We start from the raw sequence: 25,945 nt of genomic DNA on the forward strand, positions 1-25,945 counted from the left end.
TTTGGGTTTCATATTAAGAAGAAATTCCTTACTCTTATGGTGGGGAGACACAGGAACAGGTTGCCCAAAGAGGTTGCGGATGTCTCAGCCATGGCAGTGTTGAAGGCCAGGTTGGATAAGGCCTGGAGCAATCTGGTCTAGTGGAAGGTATCAAGGCAGGAGGGGGTGGGACTAGATGATCTTTCAGTCCATTCTGACCCCTTAACATTCTACAATTGTATGATTTTATCTCTGATAAGCCAGATACAGGAACCGATCAAAGTAACTGTCAAAAAATTGTATCAGAAATCATTGCCCTTCCAACGAACATTTTGTCAATACATGGTCAATGGAACACACGCTTCCTGAATTTACACCGGTTTGACCTCATTAATGTGTGTAAATATCTAAAGACTGGGGTGTCAACAGGATGGAGCCAGGCTCTCCTTGGCGGTGCCAACCACTAGGACATGAGACAACTGGCAAAAACTGAGGCACAGTAAATTCCACTTGAATATGAGGAAGAACTTTACTGTGTGGGTGACTGAGCACTGGAACAGAGGTGTCTCTGTCATGGGAGATATTCAAGAACCACACAGACACAATCCTGTGCTAAGTGTTCTGGGATGACCCTGCTTGAGCAGGGAGGTTGGACCAGATGACCAGATGTCCCTACCAACCTGACACTTCCCGTGTTTCTCTGACTTAAGCTTCCCAGTGTCAGACAGAAAACACTCAAAATCACGAGAGAAAGATGTTTGACAGAACCGATGTTTTTACTGACATATTTTGCGGGTTCGAATTTGTCTCCAGGTTGCCGACGGACCCGTGTCTTGTCCCAGCGGAGCGCCTGTGCTTTGGCAGGCTGGCAGAAACAACCCCACTCCCGCCGCAGGCCGAGGGAGCGGATCCCGAGGGAACGGATTCCGTCGGTGCCGCCCGCACCTCCGGGCACCGGGGCCACGCCCTGCCCCACCCCGCCCTCCCGCCTGTCTCTGGGCGCTGATTGGCTTGCATACCGCAGACTCCGCCAGTGTCGCTCGTTGATTGGCCAGAACCGCGGTGCTCCTCGCTCATTGGCGCAGGAGGGGCGCCCCCGCCCCTTCCGCGCTGCTGCCCGGCGTAGGCGCGGTGCGGAGCCGCAGCTGCCCGCCCGCCTTTCCCATGGCCGACATGGAGCTCTTCGGTGCCCAGCAGCCACAGCAGCCGCCCGCCGGGAACGGGGCGCCCGACGGCGGAGAGGAGGATCCCGCCGCCGCTTTCCTGGCGCAGCAGGAGAACGAGATCGCGGGCATCGAGAACGATGAGGGCTACGGCATCCTGGAAAACGGCGAGGTGCCCGAGGCGCTGCAGGGTCCCGAGGGCCTCGTCGCGGGTACGCCCTGCTGGGGGCCGGGTGGGGCTGGGGGGCGAGGAGTCCCGGCTTCCCTTGTCCCTCGGGGGCGCCGCAGCCGGGCGGGGGCGCGACCGGCGGGACCCTCGCCCCGGCGCTCTGCCCGAGCGGGGCTCCGCTGCCGAGGGGTGGTCCCTGGCATGGGTCGGAGCCGTCCTGGGTGCGCTGTGCCGTAAGGTGAGCTACCTCCCTGCTCCCTAGGTTGTAGTTTGTATCCCCTGAAGATGCCTAAGGAGTGCCCATGTCCTAATGCGGACGGTGCTGATCTCGTCTAATCCAGGAGCCTGCCTGGAGGAAGGGCTTCTGAAAGCTGGATAAGTCCACCACTTGAGTTTCTGTCTCCAGAGGGGGTGATCTCAGTCTTAAACCATGAAAGCAGTTAAGCTAATGTTTAATTTTACTAAACTTTTAGCCTTTGTTCCTTGGTAACCTTTGTACTGAACGTAGCAAACCCGACACTGCAGAACCCGCGTTTGGAGGAGGGTGGGAACTGTGTGTGTTAGGACCTATAGTTAGTGTGTTTTCAGTTAGTCTGATGGTAGCTAAAGCTGCCCAAAGTAAACACTTCCCATTATGAAAGGTTTTAACTGAAGTCTGAGTGGAAGGGAGTTCATGTTGCAGCACTCTCGGAAGACTTCGCTTCTACTTGTCACCAGGGCCACAGGAACCTATTTGCTCTCATGTGACATCCCTTTGTCACTGCAGCAGAATGCCACTCTTCTTCAGAGTGAATTGAATAACTGCTCCCCAGTTCATTGTCGGAACATCTTTAGAATTAAGTCTTCATTTTGCAACCTGGTATCAGAAATTACTGGCATATCTCATACTGGTATGAGGAGACAGGTTTGTAGTATCTCTGGGAATAAAGCTCATCTAGATAAATTGGGTAATGGAGACCTTCCAGTGCTTATTTAGTGGTAGCATTGCTCTTAACGTCAGCTCACTCATAAGGTCCAAAACATATGGATTACATACTCCTGAAAAAAAAGGTGTTTACTGGGGACTATCTTGCTCCAGCACAAGAACTTGAGGACAGTTGTTATCAGAACACCATCCTGTTTTGGTATCATACATAATTTGACTTCTGTATTCTATGTATTGTGCAGAAACAGACACAATGGACACTTCCCTTCTTACTTTCAGAAGTCTTAGACAAACATTATGCCTTACATAGGCTTTATGTTCAAAACAGACTCTGGAACATTAAAGTAGCTGTTGAAAAACTAATTTAGTTGAAAAAAAGTCTATTATTTGCCTTTCTTAGAAGGTACTTGAACAACTAGAAGAGTACATTCTCTACATACATGCAGTGAGGACTGTTGCAAAGTGTTTGTCAAAAAGTCAGTTTGTTAAGAGCTTCCAGATAGGTTTGACATTTAAAAGTAGTTCTTAAACTGCCTTTCAAGAGTTTTCTCTCAAGTAATGTGACTCGTCATGAAATGCAAAGGTGTTATTGGAGAATTTTAGAAAGAGGTTCATAAAATAATAAATATGATCATATGTCCAAGGATCTGGGAAGTCTAGGCAGGAACTGTATGTCATCTTGCTTTCTTTTATGCCCTGGGATTGCATTTATGCTCTGACCTGTTAAATAGGCATGGGAGATGATGCTTGTGGACTTTTGGTGGTCCTGTTTTTTAAAAGAACATTGGTATCTGTTGACTGTCAGAGCCTGTACTCTCTCCCTCCATGTTACAAAGCACAGACTTCAGCCATGCAAAATGTACTGGTTCAGGCATGGTGAAAAATGATCTAATGATTTCTGTTGCCATTTGTGTTAGACATTTATCATCTGATCTGCACCTTAAATATCAGACAGTTGTAGTCTTTGGCATATTAGCTTTTTAAAATCTTCTCTAATTGAATAGGTGAATGCAAATTTCTTCTTGAATCAATGCAAGTTCTTATGTAAATCCTTAAGCATCGTGACCAGGGATTTGTGGATTTACTTTTTTTAACCGCAACCTTTTTTGAACTCCTTATTTACAGGTCTGTTGGATAAGTTCTTTGTAAAATGGCCCAAAAGTAGTAACTTGGGCAGCTCTCAACTGAAGTTTGAAGATCTTGACTTCAGATATAGTGACAAGCAATCATCAGCTTCTTGAAATACACTTTAAGAATCATAGTGTCTCATCAACAAACAGTTTTTAAATTTCAGTCTCTTGATAAATTATTAGACAAATACATGGACAGAAGTGAGCTTCACGAGTTGTTAATATCAATATTGGGAATTCTGTTAATTGTTGTAATGGTGTATACTGGGTGAGTATGGGGGGAATGGCAGAATGTTGCCAAGCTCATGAGTCTCACACAGCATTGCTTCATGTTGCCATGGTCAGGGCTGGAATACTGGCCTGATCCAGTAGGACATTCATTATGTAAATAGCTATGGCATTCAAGCTGCCTGGGCATGCAAAAACCTGATCTTACTTTCCTTGGAAGAGGAAGCATAATCCCTGCTTCAGAAAGCAGGGAGTACTGTATAAATCAAGTAATGCAAAGCTGTTGCCTAGGAATTAGGAACATGAAGTCTTACGAGATTTCTTTTTCAGTGATGAACCAATGTCCATGTATTTGGAGTCCAGTTCTGACAATAGTATGTCTTGAGGTTGTATCAGTTCACTTACTATGTTCTCTGAGCAGGAGAGAGAGAGAGAGAATTCAAGTGTAAATGTGTGGCTTCCAGATACTGTAGGGCAATACAAAATCCTTGTGGCAGTTTGTCAAGTAGCTTCTTAGGGTGAATTTCATTCAAAGACAAGCAGTTATATATGTTAACAATCAAGCAAATACACACAGGTTTAATGTAGGCTGACTAATCTCAAACATTACCTTCCCATTTTCAGGCTCTGTAAGTTTTATATGAACTTGACTGAATTATGTTTCTCTATCTTCCAAAGATGTTCATGAGCCTCTAGCAATTAAGAAAATTAATTGTGTCTGGTGGTTTGTCTAGGTGTTTCATTTAATAGCCTTTCAGGAACTGAATATCAATTTGCTTGAAAATTGTTTAGAAATTTGTAGTTACCACCACAGACAGAAAGAGTTCTTGTCTGTGACTGTTGATTTTTTTCTTAATTGTTTGAACAGCCATTGATCTGGGCTTTGCTATGCAATCTGCATCTGAGGCTTCAGAGCCCCATAAAACAGCACTGAGGAAGGTATGATAAAGGGATGGTATCTGTTTAGCTTGTATTATTGATGCTGCATTATTATGAAGTCAGGACAGAAAAATCTATTTTTTTTTTGTTTGTTTTCAAGAGAATACTGTTGGAAATTTACAGAAGGTGGAAATTACAGAAGGTGTTAAATTGGAAAATTACAGAAGCTGTTACAGGACAGCATTACTACAGGTGTGTTTTAGTTCTAGCGTATTGACTATATTGAAAATGAGGGAACTAATGAGTTTTGATAAGATAGCAGATTAGAACTAAAACACAGGAAAGAAGCACTCTTCCTGAGTTGCTTGCCTTTATTTTGTACATGGGCATGAGAATGAGTTATGGCTAGAAAAGTTACTTCTTCCCCAGGTTCTTGCACAACTATGTAAACAAAAGCTTTGTAAAAGATTCTTCTTTCTTATCATCTTATGGGTGAGAGGTAGGTAAGAGGAAAGCATGACTGTGCCTAAAAGAAAAAGGATGGGAAACTAGGCCTTGAGTGGTGAAGTTACTTAACCTTATGTCAGAATATATTAAACTTTATGTTCTTCTGTTGCTTTAACTTGAGCTGCTAGCTCACCGAAAGTAGCAGTACGTAGAAATAGAGTACTTATTGTGTAAAAGAGATGCTGAAGGTAACTCATAAAAAATACTTATATTTTAAAACTGTTTTAAGAAAAATGTTTCAATGTACTGCAAAGCTCTGCCTCTGACTTTTCTGGTAACAGTCCTCTTTTGCATTGAGAATAAGACTTTACAGATGCTGGTGAACAAGGCTAAGCAAACTTCCTTTTAGGCCAAGAGGTACTGAGTGGTAATTATGCCAGTAGTAGCCTTCAGAGTAGTTGATCATCATTGTGGTAAACCTCTGAGGCCATATATTGACTTCTAGGACTGAAGTGACAAAATGGTTTTTGTATTTATCTTCAAACTACCCAGCCTTTTCTTTTGTAAGCTGTAGTAAATGTGGAGGGCACTGATGCTAGCTTTCTATTTCTGGCAAGCTTGGGTGTTGTATCTCCTGTGAATGCAAGGCAGCTGATATGACTTATCCTCTCCAGGCTCTTCCAGACTCTAAAAAGTATCTGTGTTGCTGTATGAAAGTTCATTATTACCATATTGTCAGCATGTGTTGCAGAACTGTAGATGTTTGGGCGTGTTCATTGCAACAGTGCCCTTAAAAAGAAGAGTTTCTCTTAAGTTCAAAAGCAAACAAGAAGGAATATTGATCATTACAAACCGAGATAGTTCTAAATATGTGGATGTCAACTTCAGGAGATATGATACTGTGATAGAATTGGACAGACTCTGAAGCCAGTAGAGGCATCTCATTGTTCATGACTGGTGAAAATGTTATGATGGCAGTACCATTATTTAGGCTTTTTCAGTGGGAAGCTGGTTATGAAATTGTATGTTTCTGTGAACAGAAAAATCTGATACACAACTAGCATTGATTACTGATATGAAGGCTGGCAAACACATAGTTTTTGTAGACTTCATACAAGCATGGAGACTGGAGAGATGAAGTGAAGGAATGCTTGACTATTGGTCTTGTTCCAGTTAGCACACTTGTATTGGCATATTACAGCACGCTGGTACAGTTCTATTTCCTCTTCTGCTTGTGATATGCTCAGTCAGCATGCTGACACTGCAGCTTAATTGCAAGTTCTAGGGAGCTCAGAACAGATGGGAAATTTGTTCTAATGCTGCTAATGCTTCTGACCTGGGTGCCCTGTGGAAACACTTAGTTCAGTGTCTGTTAGTGGCTGTTTCTGTGCAGAACAAAAATGGCCCTTAGACAAACCAATGTGTTTCATCTCACGCACAGCCTTAAGCAATGATGTTTTTCCATTTACCTGAGCAGACTACCAGCCTGAGTAGTGAAGACCATAATGAATTTTTTTTGGTGTGACAAGAAAACTTAACCATATTATCGTTGTTCTTGGAAGCATCCTCAAGATTTATGAGCCTTCTCACCCAGCTGACTTTAGTCTTTGTAAAGGCCTCCTATACCTTGCGGAGGAGTAGCAATCAGACAAAGTAGCAACCATTTCTCAGTTGTAGGAGTCTAGTTATAAAATATCAGTTTCTCATAACTGAAAAACTATTTTTTCTTAATTTGTCTTGTCCTACTAAAGTTAGTAACTATGTTCTTGGGGACTAGTATCCTCCAACTTAACTGCTATTCACGAACTGATGAATGTACAGTCCTCTCCCTAACACAGTTAATGATTGCTCTTCAGGGCTCAGAGATAAAGACTTAAAACACTTGCCTAGTTCCCTGATAAAGGAGTATGAAGAACTTCCTGTGTGCCATTCACTAGTAGTATGAAACTGGTGCATACCTAGCCACAAATAAGAGGATACAACAGCATAACTCGCTTAGTTTTAGGTTAATCAGCTATCTTTTTTTAACAAGGTGGTGCAAAATAACTTGATTTTTCTTCTTACTGTTTGGTACAGTCACTCCTTTCACTGAGTGGTGTATTAACATGGTGGAAACACTTCTGTGTGATCAATTTGTCTGCGGTGGCATTAAGGGTGAGAGAAAGGTAGTAACATGACTACTTCCTATATAATGCAGACAGATGTTATGTGGTGCTGCTCCCGAGAGATGCCCTGCTGAGATTTTGCAGTTCTTGAAAATCTTGGTGTATTTTGCATAGTCCAGAGATTTAAATAGTTTCAAAAACTTAAAAGTTTGCCTCACAACTGGCATGTGTTCCCTATGGCTGTGTTTTAAAAAGATGAAATTTTAGGGTTCTGTGGCAAAGATTTGTAGCTGATCCTGTTCCTGTGGCTCTATTGCCACTGTCACTTCAGAAATAATAATGCTGCAACTGAAGTAGGAAGCTATCAAGCATGTCATCACGGATGGTAGCAGAAAGGTGACTTTGCTAGGAATGTTAGCTATATCTTTATAGCTGATTAGGAGGTAACCACACTAGGATAAGAATTACTAAGTGTTGGCTGCAGGATTGTTAATCTTCCAGGTAGGCACTAAAAAAGTGGCAGTCATCCTTCTTAACTTCAGAACAGTTGTATAGTATTCAGCTTCTAAGAGAGAGAGGACAAAGTGGGAGTAGGTTTAGAATGCAGTCTGTAGCAGTTTCTCAGCAGTATCAGCTCTGCTGTTTATGTTGTTAGAAGCAGGATCTCATGACGAAGAAATGACCTTGTATTTCTGGTTCTGCAGAATGATGGCTCACTTGGTTTTTCATGCCTGTCCAGAAAAGTGCAGGGAGAAGAAGTGTCCCTGCAGGGTATCAAGGACCACTCACTTTCACAACTCCCACATTACATGCTCGAGTAAAGCTTTCCATACAAGTTACAGAAATCAGTAAATCTGGCTGTTCTATCCTTTCTCAAATGACTAAACAAGTCACCTCTTTACAGATGCTGTTGATGGAGTGGTTAACGGGAATGTCTATCAGGTAAGATAGAAGTATTCTGTACTTAGAATGTGCTGTTCTACTCCAAGAACTTTAACAAGTTAAATATAGACTAATACTTCCTATTTCTTGTCTTTAAATTAATTTTGTCTCATATATGAGAAGGAGCTTCTATTCTGGTAGCTCATCTCATGAAGTTGTCAATGTTCTTAGTTATGCCCCTCTTCTGAACTTAGAGGCAACTTAAAACAGCAGTTCATTTTGAAATGTGGCTTAGCAGTACATAAGCACTGTAAAGCAGACTGACAGGCTCTGTGATATGACTTTGCATTGACTTGCCACTGGCTGTTAAGCTGAAAGTGTGCTCTGATTACTTAGTTTAAAGCAGAGTTTTCAGATTTGCTTGCTCTTTAAAGATAATTCATGCATCCTGGTTGTCTTATCAAGATGGTCTTAGAAGGAATGGACTGAAAACTTTAAACATTTCTTAGTGCCATGAAGTTGCATGAAATTAAGCTGATGGCTAAAAAGCTCAGTTGCAGTATGAAAACATGTTAGACAGCCAGGGAAATGACAAAAGAGGAAGATACCTTCTTTATTGATGTCAGGGAGGAATAAGGCATGCTAAGGCAATCACTGTGTTGTAACTGAATTTCACACCATGTCCAAGGCATCGTCATTGCCTGGTGTCACAGTTGGCTCGTTAGCCCTGATTAAGTGAATGCTTGGGAAGGAAGCAACATATGAGTGATTTACTTCTCCTTAGAGTTTTAAGTGAATGCTGAGCTTTGTGGAGACACAAACAGCTTTCACTGCTGCTGACATTCTTATATCCTCAACAGTACTGTGAGATTGATGAGACAACTTGTATTTTACAGGCCCTTTGTGCTTCCTTGTACAACAGAAGGTAGATTGCTCCCTTTAGATGCCTTGATTTTGTGTTTGGATTTCTAAGAGACCTGTTGCTTTGGCTGATAGAGCTTCCTCTTAACGAGAAAGAAGAGACTGAATGGGCTATACATAACTTTTGTTATAGCCACCTGTAACTAGTTGGCCCTGCAGCTGGCCAGTTTATTTTGCTTTGGATGAAATGTGAAGCCTGGTGGTGTTGCACCAGCCTAGCTTCTTCTCTTTGCATTATTCCTTCATTGAGGGCTACAGGAGGTCCAAAGAGGAGCAAGGCACAGCCAAATCTGTTGTCAGCTGCAATCGATCTGGTACTCTCAGGACTGGTATTTCTTAACTCTGTTGCGGGTAGGACGTAGCAATAAAAGTTGTTAAACTTGGAGTATCTTCTGTAGCAAATAGCACAATATTAATTAGCTTTGTAAATCTGGTGTGTTAATGCTAGCCCTATTAATTTCAAGTCTTTGAGATGTTATATTGTGAAAAGGATGCTAATACTCTCACTGTTTTGATGATTAAATATTGAAATGCCTCTTGTGTTATAAGCTGCATACAGCAATCCAAATTTTGTAATGTGGTATGCAAATGTCTCTTGAAGTAGACAATTAAGTTGCAAAGAATGTTTCAAACTCCTGTGCACAAAACCATAAAGAAGATTACTTTCACAGCAAATATTTAAGGTGAGATGAATTCAGAGAATATCTGGCCTACAGCTGTGTAGTGAGGTGCTAGGCATTTTCTTCTTCATTCTTCAGGCTTAGTGCTCTGGCACTTAGTGTTTGTGGCACTTGTCTTTCCAGTTGTCTTGAATTTTTGTTTGATTCCTGATTTCTGGAAGCAGTCTAGTGTTAATTTCCTTCAATCCTGCTGTAATTTGTGGCAAGATGTTTTTCTTGTTAATGGTGCAAGTGTGTTATAACATCAGATGAATGTGTTACTGGCTCAGTTCAAATGGAGCCTAATTTTATGTAGCTGGCAGGCAGTTATCTGAAATACTTGTTATGCACAAATGACTGTACTATTCCTTTTCTCTAAGGAGAGTAATGGTCCCACAGACTGCTATGCTGCCATTTCCCAAGTAGATCGACTGCAATCAGAACCAGAAAGTATTCGTAAGTGGAGAGAGGAGCAAAAGGAGCGCCTGGAGCAACTTGGTAAGCATGGTATTTGTTGAGTAACTTAGTATCAGCGTCTCTCAGGCTGAGAGAGTTGGGGTTGTTCCACCTGGAGAAGAGAAGGCTCTGGGGAGACCTTAGAGCAGCCTTTCAGTAACTAAAGGGGACCTACAGGAGAACTAGAAAGGGAATTTTTACAAGGATGTGTAGTTTATAAGGGGTAATGGCTTTAAACAGAAAGAGGGTAGATTTGGATTAGCCATTAGGAAAAGATTCTTTATGGTGAGGGTGGTGAGGCACTGCACAGGTTGCCCAGGGAACTTGTGGATGCTCCATGCCAGGCTGAATGGGGCTTTGAGCGGTCTGGTCTAGTGGAAGGTGTCCCTGCCTATGGCAGAGGAGGTGGAACTAGGTGATCTTTAAGGCTTCTTCCAACTCAGGCCATTCTATGATTCCTAAACAGTAGAATTCTGAACTGTGGCACTGCCTCTTCGGAGTCCTTACATGCTTCCTGAGTTCGAGGAGCAAGCCTGGATGAGTGTTCTAGTAAACAGACTTAATACTGGTGTGGGTGTCAGCAACCAAGTGGCTCTCTGAACCTTTACTTACAGATAAGCTGACAGAAAATGAACAGCTTTTGTAAGTTAAAAAGATGATAATAAATACTGCAGGCATTAGTACTTTATTTCAAAGGATAAAGATTACTCATTTTGTAATTGCTGAGGCCATCTGTTGTCAAATCTAATAACTAAATTAAGAAAGTAATGGATTATTAACTAAACTAAATACAGCTATCAAATGCAGTGGTACCTACCCATGGACAGCGTCTAAGAGACTACAAACTGGTGTGCTTCCCTTTTCCCTTTTTTCAAGCCTTTGCTTGAAACTGGTAGGAGAAAACCTTCTGTAAAATGTGATTCTGGATAGAGCTGACTCTTTTGCTCCTCTTTTGAGCTAGTTACAGCAGATGAGGTTGTCCTGAACTGTAGGCTGTGTGTAAAAGTACGCAGAGTGCCAGGTGTCTTTGCTTTGTCTAAGCATAGAGGCTTTACTTAAGCTTCGTTCCAGCACTGGCATGGCAAGGTGACTGTTTCTGGTTTGAGGAGTTTGCAGACCAACAGACTTACTGAATCTGAGCTACTCTGCAAAATGCCTATCCTAAACTGAAGTGGACTGCCCCTGTTATGCAGCACAGGGATTCTGTTTAGCTAATCCTTTGAACATTTGTAGTATTTAGAGTTCTCATAGCCTAAATCAGAAAATCTCCTAAACCTTATCTGAGTTGGTGAAGCAACTGTCTGCACTAGAGTGCACCCTGAGCCATCAGTTGAATTGTTTGCAAGATGCATTTGGATACAAGTGTGACTGATAAAGCAATTCTTAAATCTTCAGATGCAAACTCACGAAAGCAGGAAGCAGAATGGAAAGAGAAAGCAATAAAAGAGTTGGAAGAGTGGTATGCAAGGCAAGATGAGAAACTTGAGAAAACAAAGGCCAGTAACAGGTAAAGTTTCTCCAGCCATCAGAAGAGTTATAGTACTGGGTATGAAGATAATTGGGGAGGTAGATTAGAATACTTCTTGTATGTCCTAAGGCAATAGTCCTTCAGATCATTAAAGTAAGCGTTCCTACTACCTACCTTTTAAAGTTTTTTTAAATAATCTAAATTAAATGTCCAAGAATAGCAAGAGGAAGCATTAAGATGATGATCAAGAATTACTGAAGATTCCTTAGGACATGAAGCTTGAACATGGCCAGAAAATTTTTTACTCTACCCACTTGTTGGCATGATCCCAGCTGCACAGGCCTTCAGTGACCGCAGTTACCTACCCTGAGACTAGCATTCTTACGTGCTTTCTTTAGAACATATGGAAGTGGCATTCTAGTTAATCTTTGCCACAGGTTATGTCATTAAATATCTTAAAATCTTCTGCTGCTCTTTTTGGAAGCAGTTCAGAAATAACATGACTCCGTTCTACTAGTAAAAAACTAAATGCTGACTGTGTCTGTGGTGGTTTGAATTGACTAGTTATGGGTCCTGCAGCAGCAACTGATGTCTTGGTTGCTGGACTAGCAAGCTCTTACACTTTCTTAGAGGTTCCCTGTGGAATTTTGACTTCAAGCTACATGAAGGTAAATGTGATAGAACTGACTTAATGCCTCTTAAATCTCTACTTCATTCTGTCCAGGTAATCATAAAGACTGCTTTATATTTTGGGAACTCACAGGCTTCAAGATGAACTGCTGTTTTGTTCATTTTGTTGTTTTGGGTTTTTTTTTTTTTTAATTGAAACACCACTTCTCTTATCAAAATGGCCATCAGGTTTATCTTAATTAAGAAAGTCCTAGGTAGACTACATCTCTTTCTAAAGGAAGAAAGGAGGCCTACACTGCCTACAGAATTATGAATTTGCCACTTCCATTCACTATCTTTTGGCTGGCCCAAGAAAGGGAAACAGGATTAGTACTACTCTAGGTTGTTGGCCAGAGCTCATGATACCCTCATAGCTTTATTGTGGCCAGTGTTTGAGTGCAGGATATGGAGTCTGGAGCAGGGCTCATTAATCAAGTGTTGCACAGAAGTGTTTGGCATTCTCGTCACACTGGTGAGATCTCTTGCCCGATGGTAGTTTCTATCTTCTGGGAGTAGTCTAATGCTAACATTGGGGCTGTATTCCTCAACTAGCTGGTTCAAACTTCTAGGATGTAGCAGAATGTCTGTGTTGCCCCTCTGACCAATGGCTTAATTGATACATTCCATGTGGTAACTGCTTTCCTGTTACAGTAAGTCTAGGTGATGCAAGGTTAACGTACTTGTTAAAACTGCCTCCAGCTGTGTTCCGTACTTCTCATCCTTATCTCTTTTCTCCTGCCTGCTTGCCTGCCTGTTGGACTACTTGCTACCTAGGGTGGCAGATGAAGCTTTCTACAAACAACCCTTCGCTGACGTGATTGGTTATGTGTATGTTGCTTAACTACTAATTCTGCTTGCTAGTCGACATGATAATAAGCAAGATCAGAAACAGTGCTGAATGTCTGAAGGTGGCTTCTGAGTGTTTACTTTTCGGACTGACTCTAGTCTGCAGTATTAAGTGCAGTTCTCTTGTATGCACGGCACAAAGCCTAGCACTTTCAGATTTAGTGATGTAGTGTACATACCACTGGAATTTTGCTAATGACTTTCATATCTTTAGACCTAAGGGTTTATGGTTGTTTCTAGGCCAGTGAACATTGCTTAGCAAGGTGCTTTGCTGGGGGTGTGGGTTAGTGCCTGCAGTTTCACATGGGTGCTGTATTTAGTCCTTCACAGAGAAGCAGTGTTTAACTCAGTAACAGGCAGTGACCACCTGCTTTGCCTGCATTTCAGAAAAATATTCAAGCAATGCTTGCCCATAAAGGTTCACAAGCCAAGGAAGGTAGAAAGGGTATAAATCAGGGTAGAAAGTGTGTGTGCATATAGAAATAGGAGGCTGTTAGAGAACAGATGGAAAGTACAAGAAGATGGTATTGGGAAATCAGCGTAAGCTGCTGGGAAGACATTTAGGAGCTGTGTAGATACTTTGCCAGCCTAATAGGTTAGTGAAAACAGAACCATGACTTTCAAGCCCCAGTGAGTATGCTAGTTTCTGAGGGGTAGAAGGATTGCAATGTTCATTGGCTTGTTCATGTATTTTAATTTCTTCCCTTAATTTGTAGACTTGAATTGAAAGATGGACATGTCACAGATTCTAAGGTGACACCTTTAGAAGGTGTACTGGTGAGCCGTGTTGTGGCTTTGAGTGCATTAATATTGAAGGTTTGGTGTGAAAATCCCAGCTAACTGTAGGTGGATGTAAACCAAGACTTGTGAAATGATGGATTTACAGGTGGTGTTTTCTGAAGTCTCCTGGAGTTGGTTTTGTTAGATTTTTTCAATAAAACCCTTATTTTCATATGTCCAGTGCAAATGTGCAGTGTAAGTGCTGCATAATAAAACTGGCTGCCTGTTTCTTGAATGTAGGCTAAGCTACTAGTGCATGTTCAGCCAGCTAATCATCTGCATTAAACTCATTCTCATTTTCTATATCTGACTTAAACTTTCTCTCCTTGTTTCTTTTCTTCTCTTCACCTTTAAGCACAAACATAAATCATCCTTGCTACAGCCTAGAACAGTTAAGTAAAAAAATCTTCACTGCCCCTTAAAAGTGTCATGTCACATAAAGTAGCAGTGTTGTAGTGATCCTTGTCTTCAGTGGTGTCTGTAACCTGATCATCCCTGTGAACAGTGCTGAACCCTCATGGGAGAGTCATTTTCACTGCTTTCTCTGTACTGCTTGTTGGAGTAGATGGATTTGGTTTGATCTGATGCTTATTGCTTCTGCACTCAGGCAGCTACCAGTGCCCCACAGTTCATGTAAACTAGATGCTGGAGTGTTATCCCTGCATTGAAGCAATGCTATTGGCAGCATAGAAAAGCCAAAACAATACAGCTGGGAAGCAACTGGCACTATCCAGTACATAATGTACAAAGCCTCCATAGAGTCTCCTTAGGGTGAGAACAGGGGCAAAATGTTTATTCTGTGAGATGACCTCAAACAAGTCATCTCCTCTGCCAAGATATGCTGTAGTCTATTGCACTCACAGGCAGGGGATTCATGACTTAAATTCCGTATGATTCATGCTGCTTCACTACAGCATTGGGAATCATCAGCAGATAGTTTTATGATGGCCTGTAGGCCTTGGGGCTGATTTAAATCCTCAGATGGAATCTGTTTAAGACATGCTTGCAGACAGTTGTACATTTCCAGTTGGCAAATGTCCAGTATAAGCCATCAAGTGGCAGAGGCTTACCTAGTTAAGACCTGGGCATTTCTCCATAAATAAAATGCCTACATAGAAGTACTTTACTTCCTGGAAGCTTGTGTGGTGACTCCTTAGACAAAGACTCAATAACTATTCTTAAAACCAAACACCTGTATTCCAACATTTTACACAATCCTCTGCAATCCTCAGCACTGCTTGTGCATAGCATACTACTGCAATCTACTTTCATCTCCAGGATTGGGGCAGTGGGAGCTTGAGTGGCCATAATGTCCACAAGCAGCTGTCAGGTCACATTTCTTATGAAACATGCTGAAAGAAACTGCATCCTGTAAGAGGGAAGGAGTGCCTTATATGCTGGGCATTAACACAAGGTGCATTGCATTGCTTTTAGGGCAGCTGAAGAAGCCTTTGTGAATGATGCGGAAGAAGTTTTTCCGGGCACTGAGTGGGAACGTGTGGCTCAGCTCTGTGACTTTAATCCAAAGTCTAGTAAGCAGGCAAAAGATGTGTCCCGCATGCGTTCAGTCCTCATCTCACTCAAGCAGGCTCCGCTGGTTCGCTGAAGCAAAGCTCAATGGAAACACTACAGATGCAATATCTTAACCTTACTCAGAGAAGCTATGTTTGCAGTAATTTGATTAATTGTTTCAATGTGTTTTTTTTGGACCACATCATGATGTATCTAGAGCTGATCATTGTTTGATTGCATGTTCTTCCTGATGTTTCCTTTCTATGTCTGAAATGGGGGAACCTCCAAAACTGTAGTCTCTGTGCTGTTGTGCACTGAGGTGTCATTTCCCACATTACTGATATTAAAGATCTGTTAAACAGCAAAATGTGTTGACTTTGGATGAATTAAGAAGGTCTCCTCCTTCCTTTTGACAGAAGGTGTTTGAATTCAAAGTGTGAGTAAACATTTCTCTTAATTGCTAGTGATTTCACCTTGCTGGTGATTGTCCAGCCAGCAGTACTTCTGGTCTCTGCAAGGCTGTCCTCCTTGTTTGTTTAAGCTTGCTTAAAGCTCTTGAGAGCTTTAGTTTAAAAACTGCTCCCCTATCCAATTTATCACACTAGACAGAAGCTCAAGAAAACTGAAACAGCAGGCTTGTTAAGGGGCTTATCTTGCTTCCAGTGGGACTGAGGACACTGCCTTACACAGGTAAGCAGTTGTTCTGTATAGTTTTCTTCTGTCACTGTGTAGTTTTCTGCTGTCACTCTGGCTGCCTATCTCAGGCTCAACAAAAAGTAGAGGGCACTGAGTAGTTAAGACCTTTGATATTCTACTGCTTACTCTGTTCTGCTGGGTATTCAATGTTGTCTTCATGTGCAAAGATGTGTGGTGTAGAGGCTGTTCACCTGTTTTTGAACTGTGTCCTTGTCCTCACTGACCTTTGCAGACACTTCCTCCCTCTAGGGTGGTGAACTGGAGAGCTGGAGAGCAAGAGAAGGGCAGACTTACTGCTGCTCGTCTGCAGGTCGGAGCTCTGTCTGCCAAGGTGGTTGAATCTGAAACAAACTGATCTAGAAAATGTCTGCTCTGCTTCCTTGGCTCACCCAGCATTCACAGGAGCTGTATTCTAGCCTTGCTCTGTTAAACCTTACCTTAGCTGTCTATCTTCTAAAACTAATCTGTTCAATCTTCTACATTATTGCACCATGTTTATCAAAGACACAGCATCTTAATTGGTGTGTCGCATAATTGCTTTAATACCTTTTATGCACAAGCTGGAAGGTTAGTCCAGGCAGTTAGAAAAGGGTTGCACATGCAGACTAAAATGTACTAAGGCTCAGGATGTTGCTGCACAGCAGCTGTCTTATTAGCAGCTATGTCCCCTTGGTGGGTAAGATAGTGAATAAATGGTTTCCAGTTGGGCTGCAGTAGTTAAAACTATACCTTAGTGTTGTCTGTAGTGATGGGAGCAACTCTCATGTTTGCAAGTGTGTTCGCACGCTACTGATGGGTGGTGATGACAATGATAGTAGATTAAAGGTCTGGAAGCTTGATTCCATGGAAGATTAATGCAAGAAGATACCTTCTGAACTGCACAAGGATATGGCAGGTGAGTCCAACAGGACTGAAGCACAGAGCAAGTCCACAGAATACTGATACTTGTTGCTAGCCTTGACCAGTTATGCATTCACCTTTACTGAAAATTTCCTTTTCGCTGCTCACTCAAAAGCTCTAAAAACAAAGGCTTTCAAAATGAGCTGATAATTTAAAGTCCACTACGTTAAATATACAGTCCTTAAAGTATTAATATGAATTTAGGAGAATTTGAAAGATCAACAGGTTAGAGGGGTTCATGCACACTGAATTATGGTATTTATTGATCACCTTACAGAATATTTTATCTTGCTATGGATGTGGTTTAGAGCTGAAATCCAAGAAAATGGGCAAAGACTCAAATTCAAGGCCAAAGCAATGTTACAGAAGTTAAAGCAGTATTTTATATGCTGTGTTTGTGGAATCTAAGAATGTGTTTGCAGGTTTTTTACGTATTTCATCTTGCTGGAACACTTAAAAATGCAGCTCTGTGGTTTCTGATTACCTCTGCTACCTCTGATGCAGAGATTTTGCAGATTACCTCTTCTGCCTTAATTTTATATTCAAGTATGCTAGCTCACTGTCTCCTTTATCAGTGCTGTCACAAAATCATAGACTGGCTATGGTTGGAAGGGACCTCTGGAGGTCATCTGGTTCAACCCCTCTGCTCAAGCAGAACGACCTAGAGCCTGTTGCCCGCGACCATGTCCAGACAGCTTCTAAAGACCTCCAAGAAGTGAAATTCCACCACCTCTCTGGGCAACCTCTGCCAGTGCTTTGATACCTGTACAGTAAAGAAGTGTTTCCTACTGTTCAGATGGAGCTTCCTGTGTTTCAGTCTGTGCTCAGTGTTTCCTGTCATAGCACAAATGAAAAGAGCCTGACTTTGTCTTCTTTGCACTCTCGCTTCAGGTACTTACATACATTGATAAGATTCCCCCGAGCCTTCTTTTTTCCAGGTTGAACAGTCCCAGCTGTCAGCCTTTCCTCACAAGAGAAATGCTGTAATTGCTTTATAATCTTTGTGGCTTTGTTGAACTCTGGTGTGCTTATGTCTCTTGTGTACTGGGGAGCTCAGAACCAAACCCAGCACTCCTGGAGTCAGGACATTTTCTGTGTCTGAGATCTATTTTAGATACTTAGACCTTGTGACACAGCAAAAGAATACGCAGGTTTATTTGGGAAAATCAATGACCTTGTCTGTGTTTCTAAACATTTGTTTTCTTCAGAGGTCAGCATCTGTCACTTGGTTTTGTGACTTCATGTGACAATTTTGTGCTACCTCTGGCCTTAGCTGTGCATGTTCAATCCTGTTCACTGGCTTTAACTTCCCACTTCTGCTGCTTATCTCCATAGCACTAGTCAGTGGAATCTGGAAAAAAACCTGGACACTTCCTATCCTTCAAACATAATCCCAGCTGCATGTGCATGAAGACCTCATGCAGTATTGAGAGAGAAGCTGCGGACTTGCTGAATACATCCTGGTATAGAACTTGCTTTGTTTAGCTTCTGATCAGGTGGCAGCCAGCAGCCAGGCAGTCTGAAATTACAATAAGCATTTGTAAAGAGGAAGGGGGATGGAGAGGTCATGGGTTTACTGGAAATCAGGGAGCCTGAAAACAACAGCGCTGCGCATTCATCCTCAGCCTGTGGAACATGGGTAAGTTTTAAGCAGCCATAAAACAACATGGTGTGGCTTATCTGTTTCTTGCTGATTTTTTTTTTTTCTGAGCAGCCAGTTAAGAGGGTAACATACAGATTACTGACTTGTATTTCAGTACAACATGAAATACAGTTCAGGACAACATGGTTGTCTATAGTCTTTGCCAAGAGGATTCCTCCAGTAGTACTTGTCATGCAGGCAAGCTTGTTCCTCTGCAGAACCTTGTGCTGTGGCACTAGTTCTAATCCAAACATAATTATCTGGAATGATGCAAGGGGTGTACAGCCCAGGTGTTTTATACTTACTAATGCAGGACATGGTGATCAGATTTCACTGAATGCGAGTATAAATCCTGTCTGCACCTTACTCTCTGTTGTGTTTTTGTAATACAAAATTGCCATTGCCTCCATTGGTAATACATGCAAGTTTTTGACAAATTTTGTTACAATTAAGTGGAGGAGGGACAGTACCTCAAGACCATCAGAAAATGAATGAATTTGTTATTTCCAAGTGTTTGGATGGCAGATCAAAGATTCAAAATACTTAATAATTAAACTTGCTGGTCAGGAAACCAAAAAGAAATTCTAAACCTTGATTCTGTATGGATTAGCTATGTGGTGTGCAAAGCATCAGCAATGATGTTTAAAAAGATGGCTATTGAAACTCAACTGGTCTCCTCATGATCCCACGTCCTGGCTCTTTGGGTTTCTATGGTAATGCAGAACTGTTGTGGACAAAGCATTCTTTTTCCACCAGCTGCAAGAAACATCGTGGTATAGGAACTTGTAGGGCATTATACTGGTTACATGAATGAAAAGTTACAGAACTAAGAACTCCAGTTTTAGTTTGCTTCCCAACCTTTTGGCACTCTACTGCTGCGACTTGCTTATGTAATGCTGATTATAAACATCCAAGTTCATGAGGGGACTTGTCCTGCCCAAGCTGTTGATGTCATGCAGTTCTGCTTGGAGGGCTGGATGGTTGCATTGCTGGTAAGGCTTCCGCAGTTAGGACACCACATGCACTTACCACGGACACTGCAAAACCAACCAGTATGCAAGAGGCAATACAAGCAGGTGCTGCCAATGCAGGTAATGAGAATGCCCTGCTGATTTAGGCTCTGAAGTACTGGTAACAGCTGTGGGAAGGGGTTTCATTCCTACACGTTTTTCCCAGTATTGGATATAAAGGTTGATTTGTCCTCACTGGAGTCCATGATCTTCATATTATGGACTGCTCTAAAGGACATTGGGCCAGCATCAAGTAAGCACATTACTGCAGATACTCTGTGAACATCTGGTATTTGCTCCTTCTGGGGCTGGATACAATTGGGTGCTAATGTCCATAAAATCTCTGGTCCACATTTAAGTACCTGAAGTTCAAAGGACACTTCTGAACAGGGAAATAAGGAGAGACAAACAAAATGACTATTATGCTATTAAATATGATTTTTTATTCTTTCTGATTTTATAAACCACTTGTACATATGCAGCAGGTTCTTGGCCAGTTGACAGAAAAAAGCATTTTCAAAAGCATTTAAAGAATCATTTTCATAACATGACTAGACGTTAAAGGTGTAAAACTTTTCAAATGTGTTTTAGTCTGCCATGTTTTTTCTGTGCCTGCACCCTTCCTTCAGCTGCTAGGGAAAAGCATTTGGAATCTGAGATACCAAAAATACAGAGCTTCAGAGGGTCTGGAAAGCAAAAGCCTGGTCCCACTTTTAGCCAGGCATGCCAGCCAGGCATTCGTTGTGATGCTAGAGGATGGAAAGATCAAATGACAGGCCTCGTCACTGTCAGAACCTTAATGCTCCTGATCTGAGCTACGATCACTGTAGAGAAATGCCAGTTTCTCCTTGACCTGCTTGCTCATAGAGCTAATGCTCTGGTATTGAAGGTAATGGCAATCATCCAGTAAACCAAGACGTAGGAAAAGGAACTAAAACTCCTAGATTACATAAAGCCTAGTACAACTTGGCAAACAATTAAGAACCAGTATTTGCCAAGTCTGAGAAACTATGGTATAGAGGCTGCATGATTTTTCCTGGAGACAGCAGGAAGGAGATTTGGTGTTGGTTCTGAAATCTGCTCTGAAGATGTGAGTTATCAGTTAACATTCCTTGTGGAAGAGAGGGTGACGTAAAGGACAATCTGTATAGATTATATATGGATTTTACAGAATTACTGAGTGTACTAAGAGCTATTCAGAAGTTCAGTGTATAGCAGAGGGCAGTGATTGCAGAAGATTGTTTCATTTTGATTGGAGCAGAGTGGAAATAGCCCTTTTATTCCCCTGTACTAACACATTACTGGACTTCTGAGAATATCAGGGTTGAGTTAAATGTCAAAATAGGTCACTAAATTCAGGACAGGATAGTCTTGTGACTGTTCCTCCAGAGCTATCTTTCTGGATTAGCTGATAGATGGGTTGGTTTTTCAATTTTTCCAGCATCTTGAAAGTATGCTAAAAAAGCAGCTGGATAAAGACAGGACTATATATCAAGGACTCATTTAAGAAATACAAACCACAGCTTCCCTAGGCAAGCCTTCACTGGTATTTGACATACCTTCCCCTTCTAGGCCACGGAATGCCCTGAAGGTGAGGGGAGATAAGGGTCAGATGAAAAGCTGATGGTGAAAGCAGGACAAGAACAGTGCACATGCAGCCACCCGAATGGCTGAGGGGGTGCACCGTGTCACCCTGCAGTGAAAGGTAGATTCTTTATGATCAGATGTGCCACATGGCTGAATTTCAGCTAACTGGCTACCAAAGAATAAGCAGTTCCCCCTCCCCTAGAGTAGTAGGTTAAGTCCCTTGAGAAATCCCCCAAGACTAAAATGCAAACATGTTACTATTGGCCATGGCCAGAAGACAAAGATGCTCACTGCTGTACTTATCACCTTGTTTGGACTTCTCTGCAGGTTGTAAGCTCACTAGACTGTAGATTTTTTCCTTCATATGCAAAAGCTTCTAAAATGGGACTCTGCCCTTTAGAGATAATATAATAAATAAACTTGGTTGCCTATACCAAGTCCTTCATGAAAAGGAATTTCTAGGTGTAGCCTTTTTTTATTGTAGAGGCCCTTGTTTCCACCCACTGGAATTACTACCTGCTACTGGTGATTACATCATATTTACTTTGTGGGTGGAATCCTGGAACTGAAAAGCTGGTAAACGTCTCATTTCACACAGGTGGGAAATGAGATATGGATCCCCAAGTGCTAGTTATAATTTTATACACCATACACATTATCCCCATTCATCAAGAGATGCTCATAAATAATTCAGTTACACTCAAAAAGTAAGGTATAGGCTTACCAACAGAGGTGCTTAAAAAACCAGAATTGCACATTACTTCCAATGAAGTCAGCTGAAATTTAGGAAAAATACAAAAAGATAATACCTCAATTAGGAAATGCTGAAGTAGTCACTAATTACTCAGAACACTACTCTGATTCCTTAGCTGCTCTCATCAAAGAAAAAGCTGGGGCAAAGTATTCCCTCCACCCATTAGGAATTTGAATAGTCCAATCCTCTAACTCGTCTATAATTCTTCTAGTATATTCTACGTGTAGTATAATCCAGTACCAGGCTAGCAGCTCCAAGGAGAGCAGGATCTGCTAGATTTGAGACCACCACATCCACAGTTTTAACAGAGGACAGAGCCTGTCGATTTATCACATCTTTGACAGCATTAACATAGTGGTTAGCTAGAACTCCAGAAAGGATCACAAGAGAGGGGTTCACGGTGTGTAGAATGTTCACAACGCCAAGGCCTAATGCAGTCCCAGCTGAAAAGATGAAGTAAAAAGAAATTGAGTAGAATACTCAAAGCAGTTCTGGCATCAGTAGTTGAAACAGTTCTGTTAGCAGCAAATAACACTGGAAAGTCAGTGAAGTATTTTGTTCCAGAGTTTTATGTTTTCAGGTAATATGTGTCTGCTATTAACTTTTCTTTCAAAAGTTTAAAAAAAAAAAAAAAAAAAAGGCGATTTTTTTTGCACAATAATGCATTATTCATGTTATGGAAGTGAAAAGACAAAACAACGCGTGAATCATGCTTGTAAGCAAAGAGAAAATAGGAAAGCATTACTCTACCATTTTAATGCTAACAACTATGTATAAGGGAGGACTGTGCTTAAGCTAGTAAACCAGTAAAATATCCTGTGTAAAGTAACACATAAATTGCCTTTGCTACCTCAGACTAGCTATTCACTTGCATCCCCACATATGGGAATGTTGAGAATTTACTTCTTTTTTATAAATTCATCTTTGCAGAACCTTTTAATCTTCTTTTTTTTACTGGAACAGACACTTTTAACACTTCTGATATTTTCTCCAACATTTATATTTAAAAATCTCATTACCATCAGTAATTTCTATATTGAGAGGTTCTCAACATGTTCAGGATGTTTATAGTGTTACAGTGCACTACCATTTCTGCATCCCAAAAATATAATCATGGATGTGTTCCACACTCTGGGCTATGTTCTTACCTGTTCTGAGAATGCTCTCTGCTTTTGTATTGCCAAGTTTAGCTGCCTGAATAAGGTGTGCAGCACTAACAATCTCCTCCTCCTTCATTGACATTCCTTCTACTAAAAGCAGATCATCTGAAAAGGAAAGCCAAGAGTAAAACACGGTAATGTGGCAAGTCAGGGGTGAAAAAAAAAAAAAAAGAAGCAATTAAAATCTTTTCATCTCTTTTACTTGTATGCTGAATCCTGAACAATATGTACAACCCTGAGTTTAGCCGAAGTAATTATATCCATATTATTCAGGAAACTAGTTGCAGAAGCAGGGAATCAAACAATTAGGGTGTGGTAATTCACTAGTCTTGTCGGACCCAAAAATAAATAAAATATAAATACTCTCAAACATTTAAGACTGAGAAGCTTTTGCTGAAAGACAATCACTGTGAAACCAAACGTCACAGGGTGCCTATCAGATTACTTTACATCATATTTAAAAAAGAAGAGACAAGCTCTACTGTGTACTTCTGGTAATTCTGAGACCTGTGTTTCCAAATGCTCCTTGCCACTGAAAAAGATCTGTACTATGCAGGCTGCCTGTACACCCATTCTTGTTTCCTCCTAGAAGAAGGCGGCAGATCTATTTTTTCTTAATACCTTCTTTGAAAATTTCTTCTATATTGCAAAGTAACTGTGTTTTGAAAACCAGAGTAAATAGATACCATCATGCAGCTTCTTAGCTTCTCTCTGTAATGCTATTCCTGAGGCATATGCTTCTATACATCCTTGGCTGCCACACAGGCACTCTGGTCCATCTAAGGATACGACAATGTGCCCAAGCTCAGCAGCACAGAAAGAACTGCCATGGATCAATTCATGTTGATGAACGATTCCACCTCCAATTCCTGCAAAGACATTAAGACTTCTATGGTTTGAAAAAAAAACCAGACACCCCCTGCTCCCCAACAGTTTTTAAAGGCCCCGGTTACGCGAGACACTGACATTTGTTTATTCACAAGATAAAATAATTTGCGTCAGTGATGATTTACACTAGAAACCAAGAATTACTAGTTGTTGAAGAACTCTTCTCTATTTGGCACACCTAATATGCAAGCTCATAGCTCCCTCCTATTCATGTATGGCTCAAAATGGCATACAATGCTTCTATTTTTTAAAAGCCTATGGATGGTACTGAACTATGACAGATCTTTTAAGCTTGTGAGTCATGCTCTTTATGCAAAAAACTATCCAAGTAGCCTTAAAATTTTGCACTTCAGAGAAATTCTAATGCTGTATTTCGATCAGCTAGTTATTACTGCCACCATCTAAAGGACTATATACTTTACAAATGAGAAAAGTTACGCCACATTTGCATTTCAGATTTAATAAACATACTTTCTTATATTCAGTTGTTTATCTTCTAGATACATATTCTGATCTGACTTGTATTTCTAAAGTTTAAAGAGAATTTAGATATAAAGCTAAAAAAATGCAAAATTATTCCAACTAAGGTTGCTCATATTTTCCTTTCTTGCTGGCATAGCTGTACCAGCAGAACTTCTTTCATCAAGAAGTTTAAACTATGGAAGTGGTTTTATTTGCCTGAATATTAAAAAGCACCCTAAACCAAACATATAGTGTAGCAAAAGTATTTTTGGTTTTCCAGGCATAGTGGTAATGTTTATAGCTGAGCCTCTAAGTGATGGTGCTGGATTTTGGGTTTCATTGAACTACAACATACTCACCTGTACCAGTAATCAGTGTCACAAAATTTTCTATTCCTTTTCCATGACCAAATTTCCTCTCTGCTAGAGCAGCACAGTTTCCATCATTGTCGACCCAGACTGGCAGGTGCAAAGCATCAGATATAGGGGTCCTGAGATCCACAGAGCTCCACTCCTGAATGAGTTTTGTAGAGTGAAGCACAATTCCTTCTCGAGGGTTTACCCGTCCACCTGTGGAAATACCTAAGTCCCAGAAATACAGGACAGAAAAATGAAAACTAAATCTGTGTAATAGACTTTAAGTAAAAATCCATTTTTCTTTTTCTAATGACAAGATTTCTTCCCGCCCCCCCAATACTAGGCTTTGAAGAAGAGCATGAAAGTAAAAATTTCTTAAGTATTTCTTAAGTATTACTGGCAGTGCAACTTTTGACATGTAGAGAACACAGAATCATGGAATAGTTTGGGTTTAAAGGGACCTCTGGAGATCATCTAGTCCAATCCCTCTGCCAAAGCAGGTTCACCTACAGCAAGTGGCACAGGATTCTGTCCATGTGGGCTTTGAGTATCTCCAGAGAAGGCGACTCCACAACCTCTCCAAGCAGTGTGTTTCAGTGCTCAGTCACCCTCAAAGTAAAGAAGATAATTCATAGAATGCTATGGCTCTAATCACAATGTGCTGAGTATCTTAAGACTAACCAGATGGTTAGTAACCAGAGAGTTAATGTTCCTACTTCAGGCAAGATTGCAGCAAATCACTTAATAGTTGTGTTTCTTGTTAGTGATGTGCAAAAGACGTAACAGCAAAAATACATGATTCAAACCCTGGAACACTATTAGTGTCTGGAAGCCTGCTGTAACTCTTAAGATTTAGAATGACTAAAAATAATCACTAGACCTAGAGTAGTGTTTTTTACTTAAAAACACACTGTTTTTGTGAAAGATCAAAACTGTATTCAGAGATTTGTCTATTGAACAGAGTAGGCCAGTAGCAGGCTCTATTAGGCAAACCAGTTTGCTTAGCTGGAGAGGCTTCCAGAGTTGGTGGAGTCTCTCAGGACCACTGAAGAGTAGGTCACGATTATGGAGGTATTTAGCTCTAGACAATAAAATGTGAACATTTTATTGTACAGAGCTAATGTAGTTGAGTCACATATAAAGATGGTTCCAGGGTTAATGTTGTAATGGAAAGCAGCCATAAAAGCTCTAAGACAAGCAGCTGAATTGAACATTAAATCTGTAAGATCTGATTTGAAGCACTTACATTTCTCTGTATGGCTTTGTGTCCTT

The 25,945-nt window shown here is 41.1% G+C and overlaps 2 protein-coding genes across 7 annotated transcripts in view; one reads left to right on the forward strand and one right to left on the reverse strand.

Annotated features, from left to right (window-relative positions):
• Nucleotides 1–1,081: 1,081 nt before the first annotated feature.
• On the forward strand, nt 1,082–15,585 carry CLTA (clathrin light chain A). Of its 3 annotated transcripts, XM_039567651.1 has the most exons (7): nt 1,082–1,354; nt 7,930–7,967; nt 9,868–9,985; nt 11,339–11,450; nt 12,855–12,908; nt 14,062–14,097; nt 15,141–15,585. In XM_039567651.1, the coding sequence occupies exons 1-7, from the start codon at nt 1,144–1,146 to the stop codon at nt 15,310–15,312; spliced, it is 741 nt and encodes a 246-aa protein (XP_039423585.1). In that variant the 5' UTR covers nt 1,082–1,143; the 3' UTR covers nt 15,313–15,585. The 3 variants fall into 3 exon arrangements, with proteins under 3 accessions (XP_039423585.1, XP_039423586.1, XP_039423587.1); XM_039567652.1 differs by lacking the exon at nt 14,062–14,097; XM_039567653.1 differs by lacking the exons at nt 12,855–12,908; nt 14,062–14,097 and having other exon boundaries at nt 1,083–1,354.
• A 4,299-nt stretch (nt 15,586–19,884) lies between these two features.
• Nucleotides 19,885–25,945, reverse strand: part of GNE (glucosamine (UDP-N-acetyl)-2-epimerase/N-acetylmannosamine kinase) — a 36,205-nt gene continuing 30,144 nt past the window's right edge. For 3 of the 4 annotated variants that reach the window (XM_039567649.1, XM_039567650.1, XM_010400071.4), the window contains exons 9-12: nt 24,677–24,898; nt 23,654–23,836; nt 22,956–23,072; nt 22,015–22,250 (exon numbers count right to left, since the gene is read on the reverse strand). In XM_039567649.1, coding sequence (XP_039423583.1) covers nt 22,015–22,250; nt 22,956–23,072; nt 23,654–23,836; nt 24,677–24,898 — 758 coding nt within the window. Of the gene's footprint in view, nt 22,251–22,955; nt 23,073–23,653; nt 23,837–24,676; nt 24,899–25,945 lie in introns of all 4 variants that reach the window. The other variant, XM_039567648.1, reaches the window with a different exon arrangement.

This window comes from Corvus cornix, chromosome Z, assembly GCF_000738735.6.
Source record: "Corvus cornix cornix isolate S_Up_H32 chromosome Z, ASM73873v5, whole genome shotgun sequence".
NCBI classification, from domain to species: domain Eukaryota; kingdom Metazoa; phylum Chordata; class Aves; order Passeriformes; family Corvidae; genus Corvus; species Corvus cornix.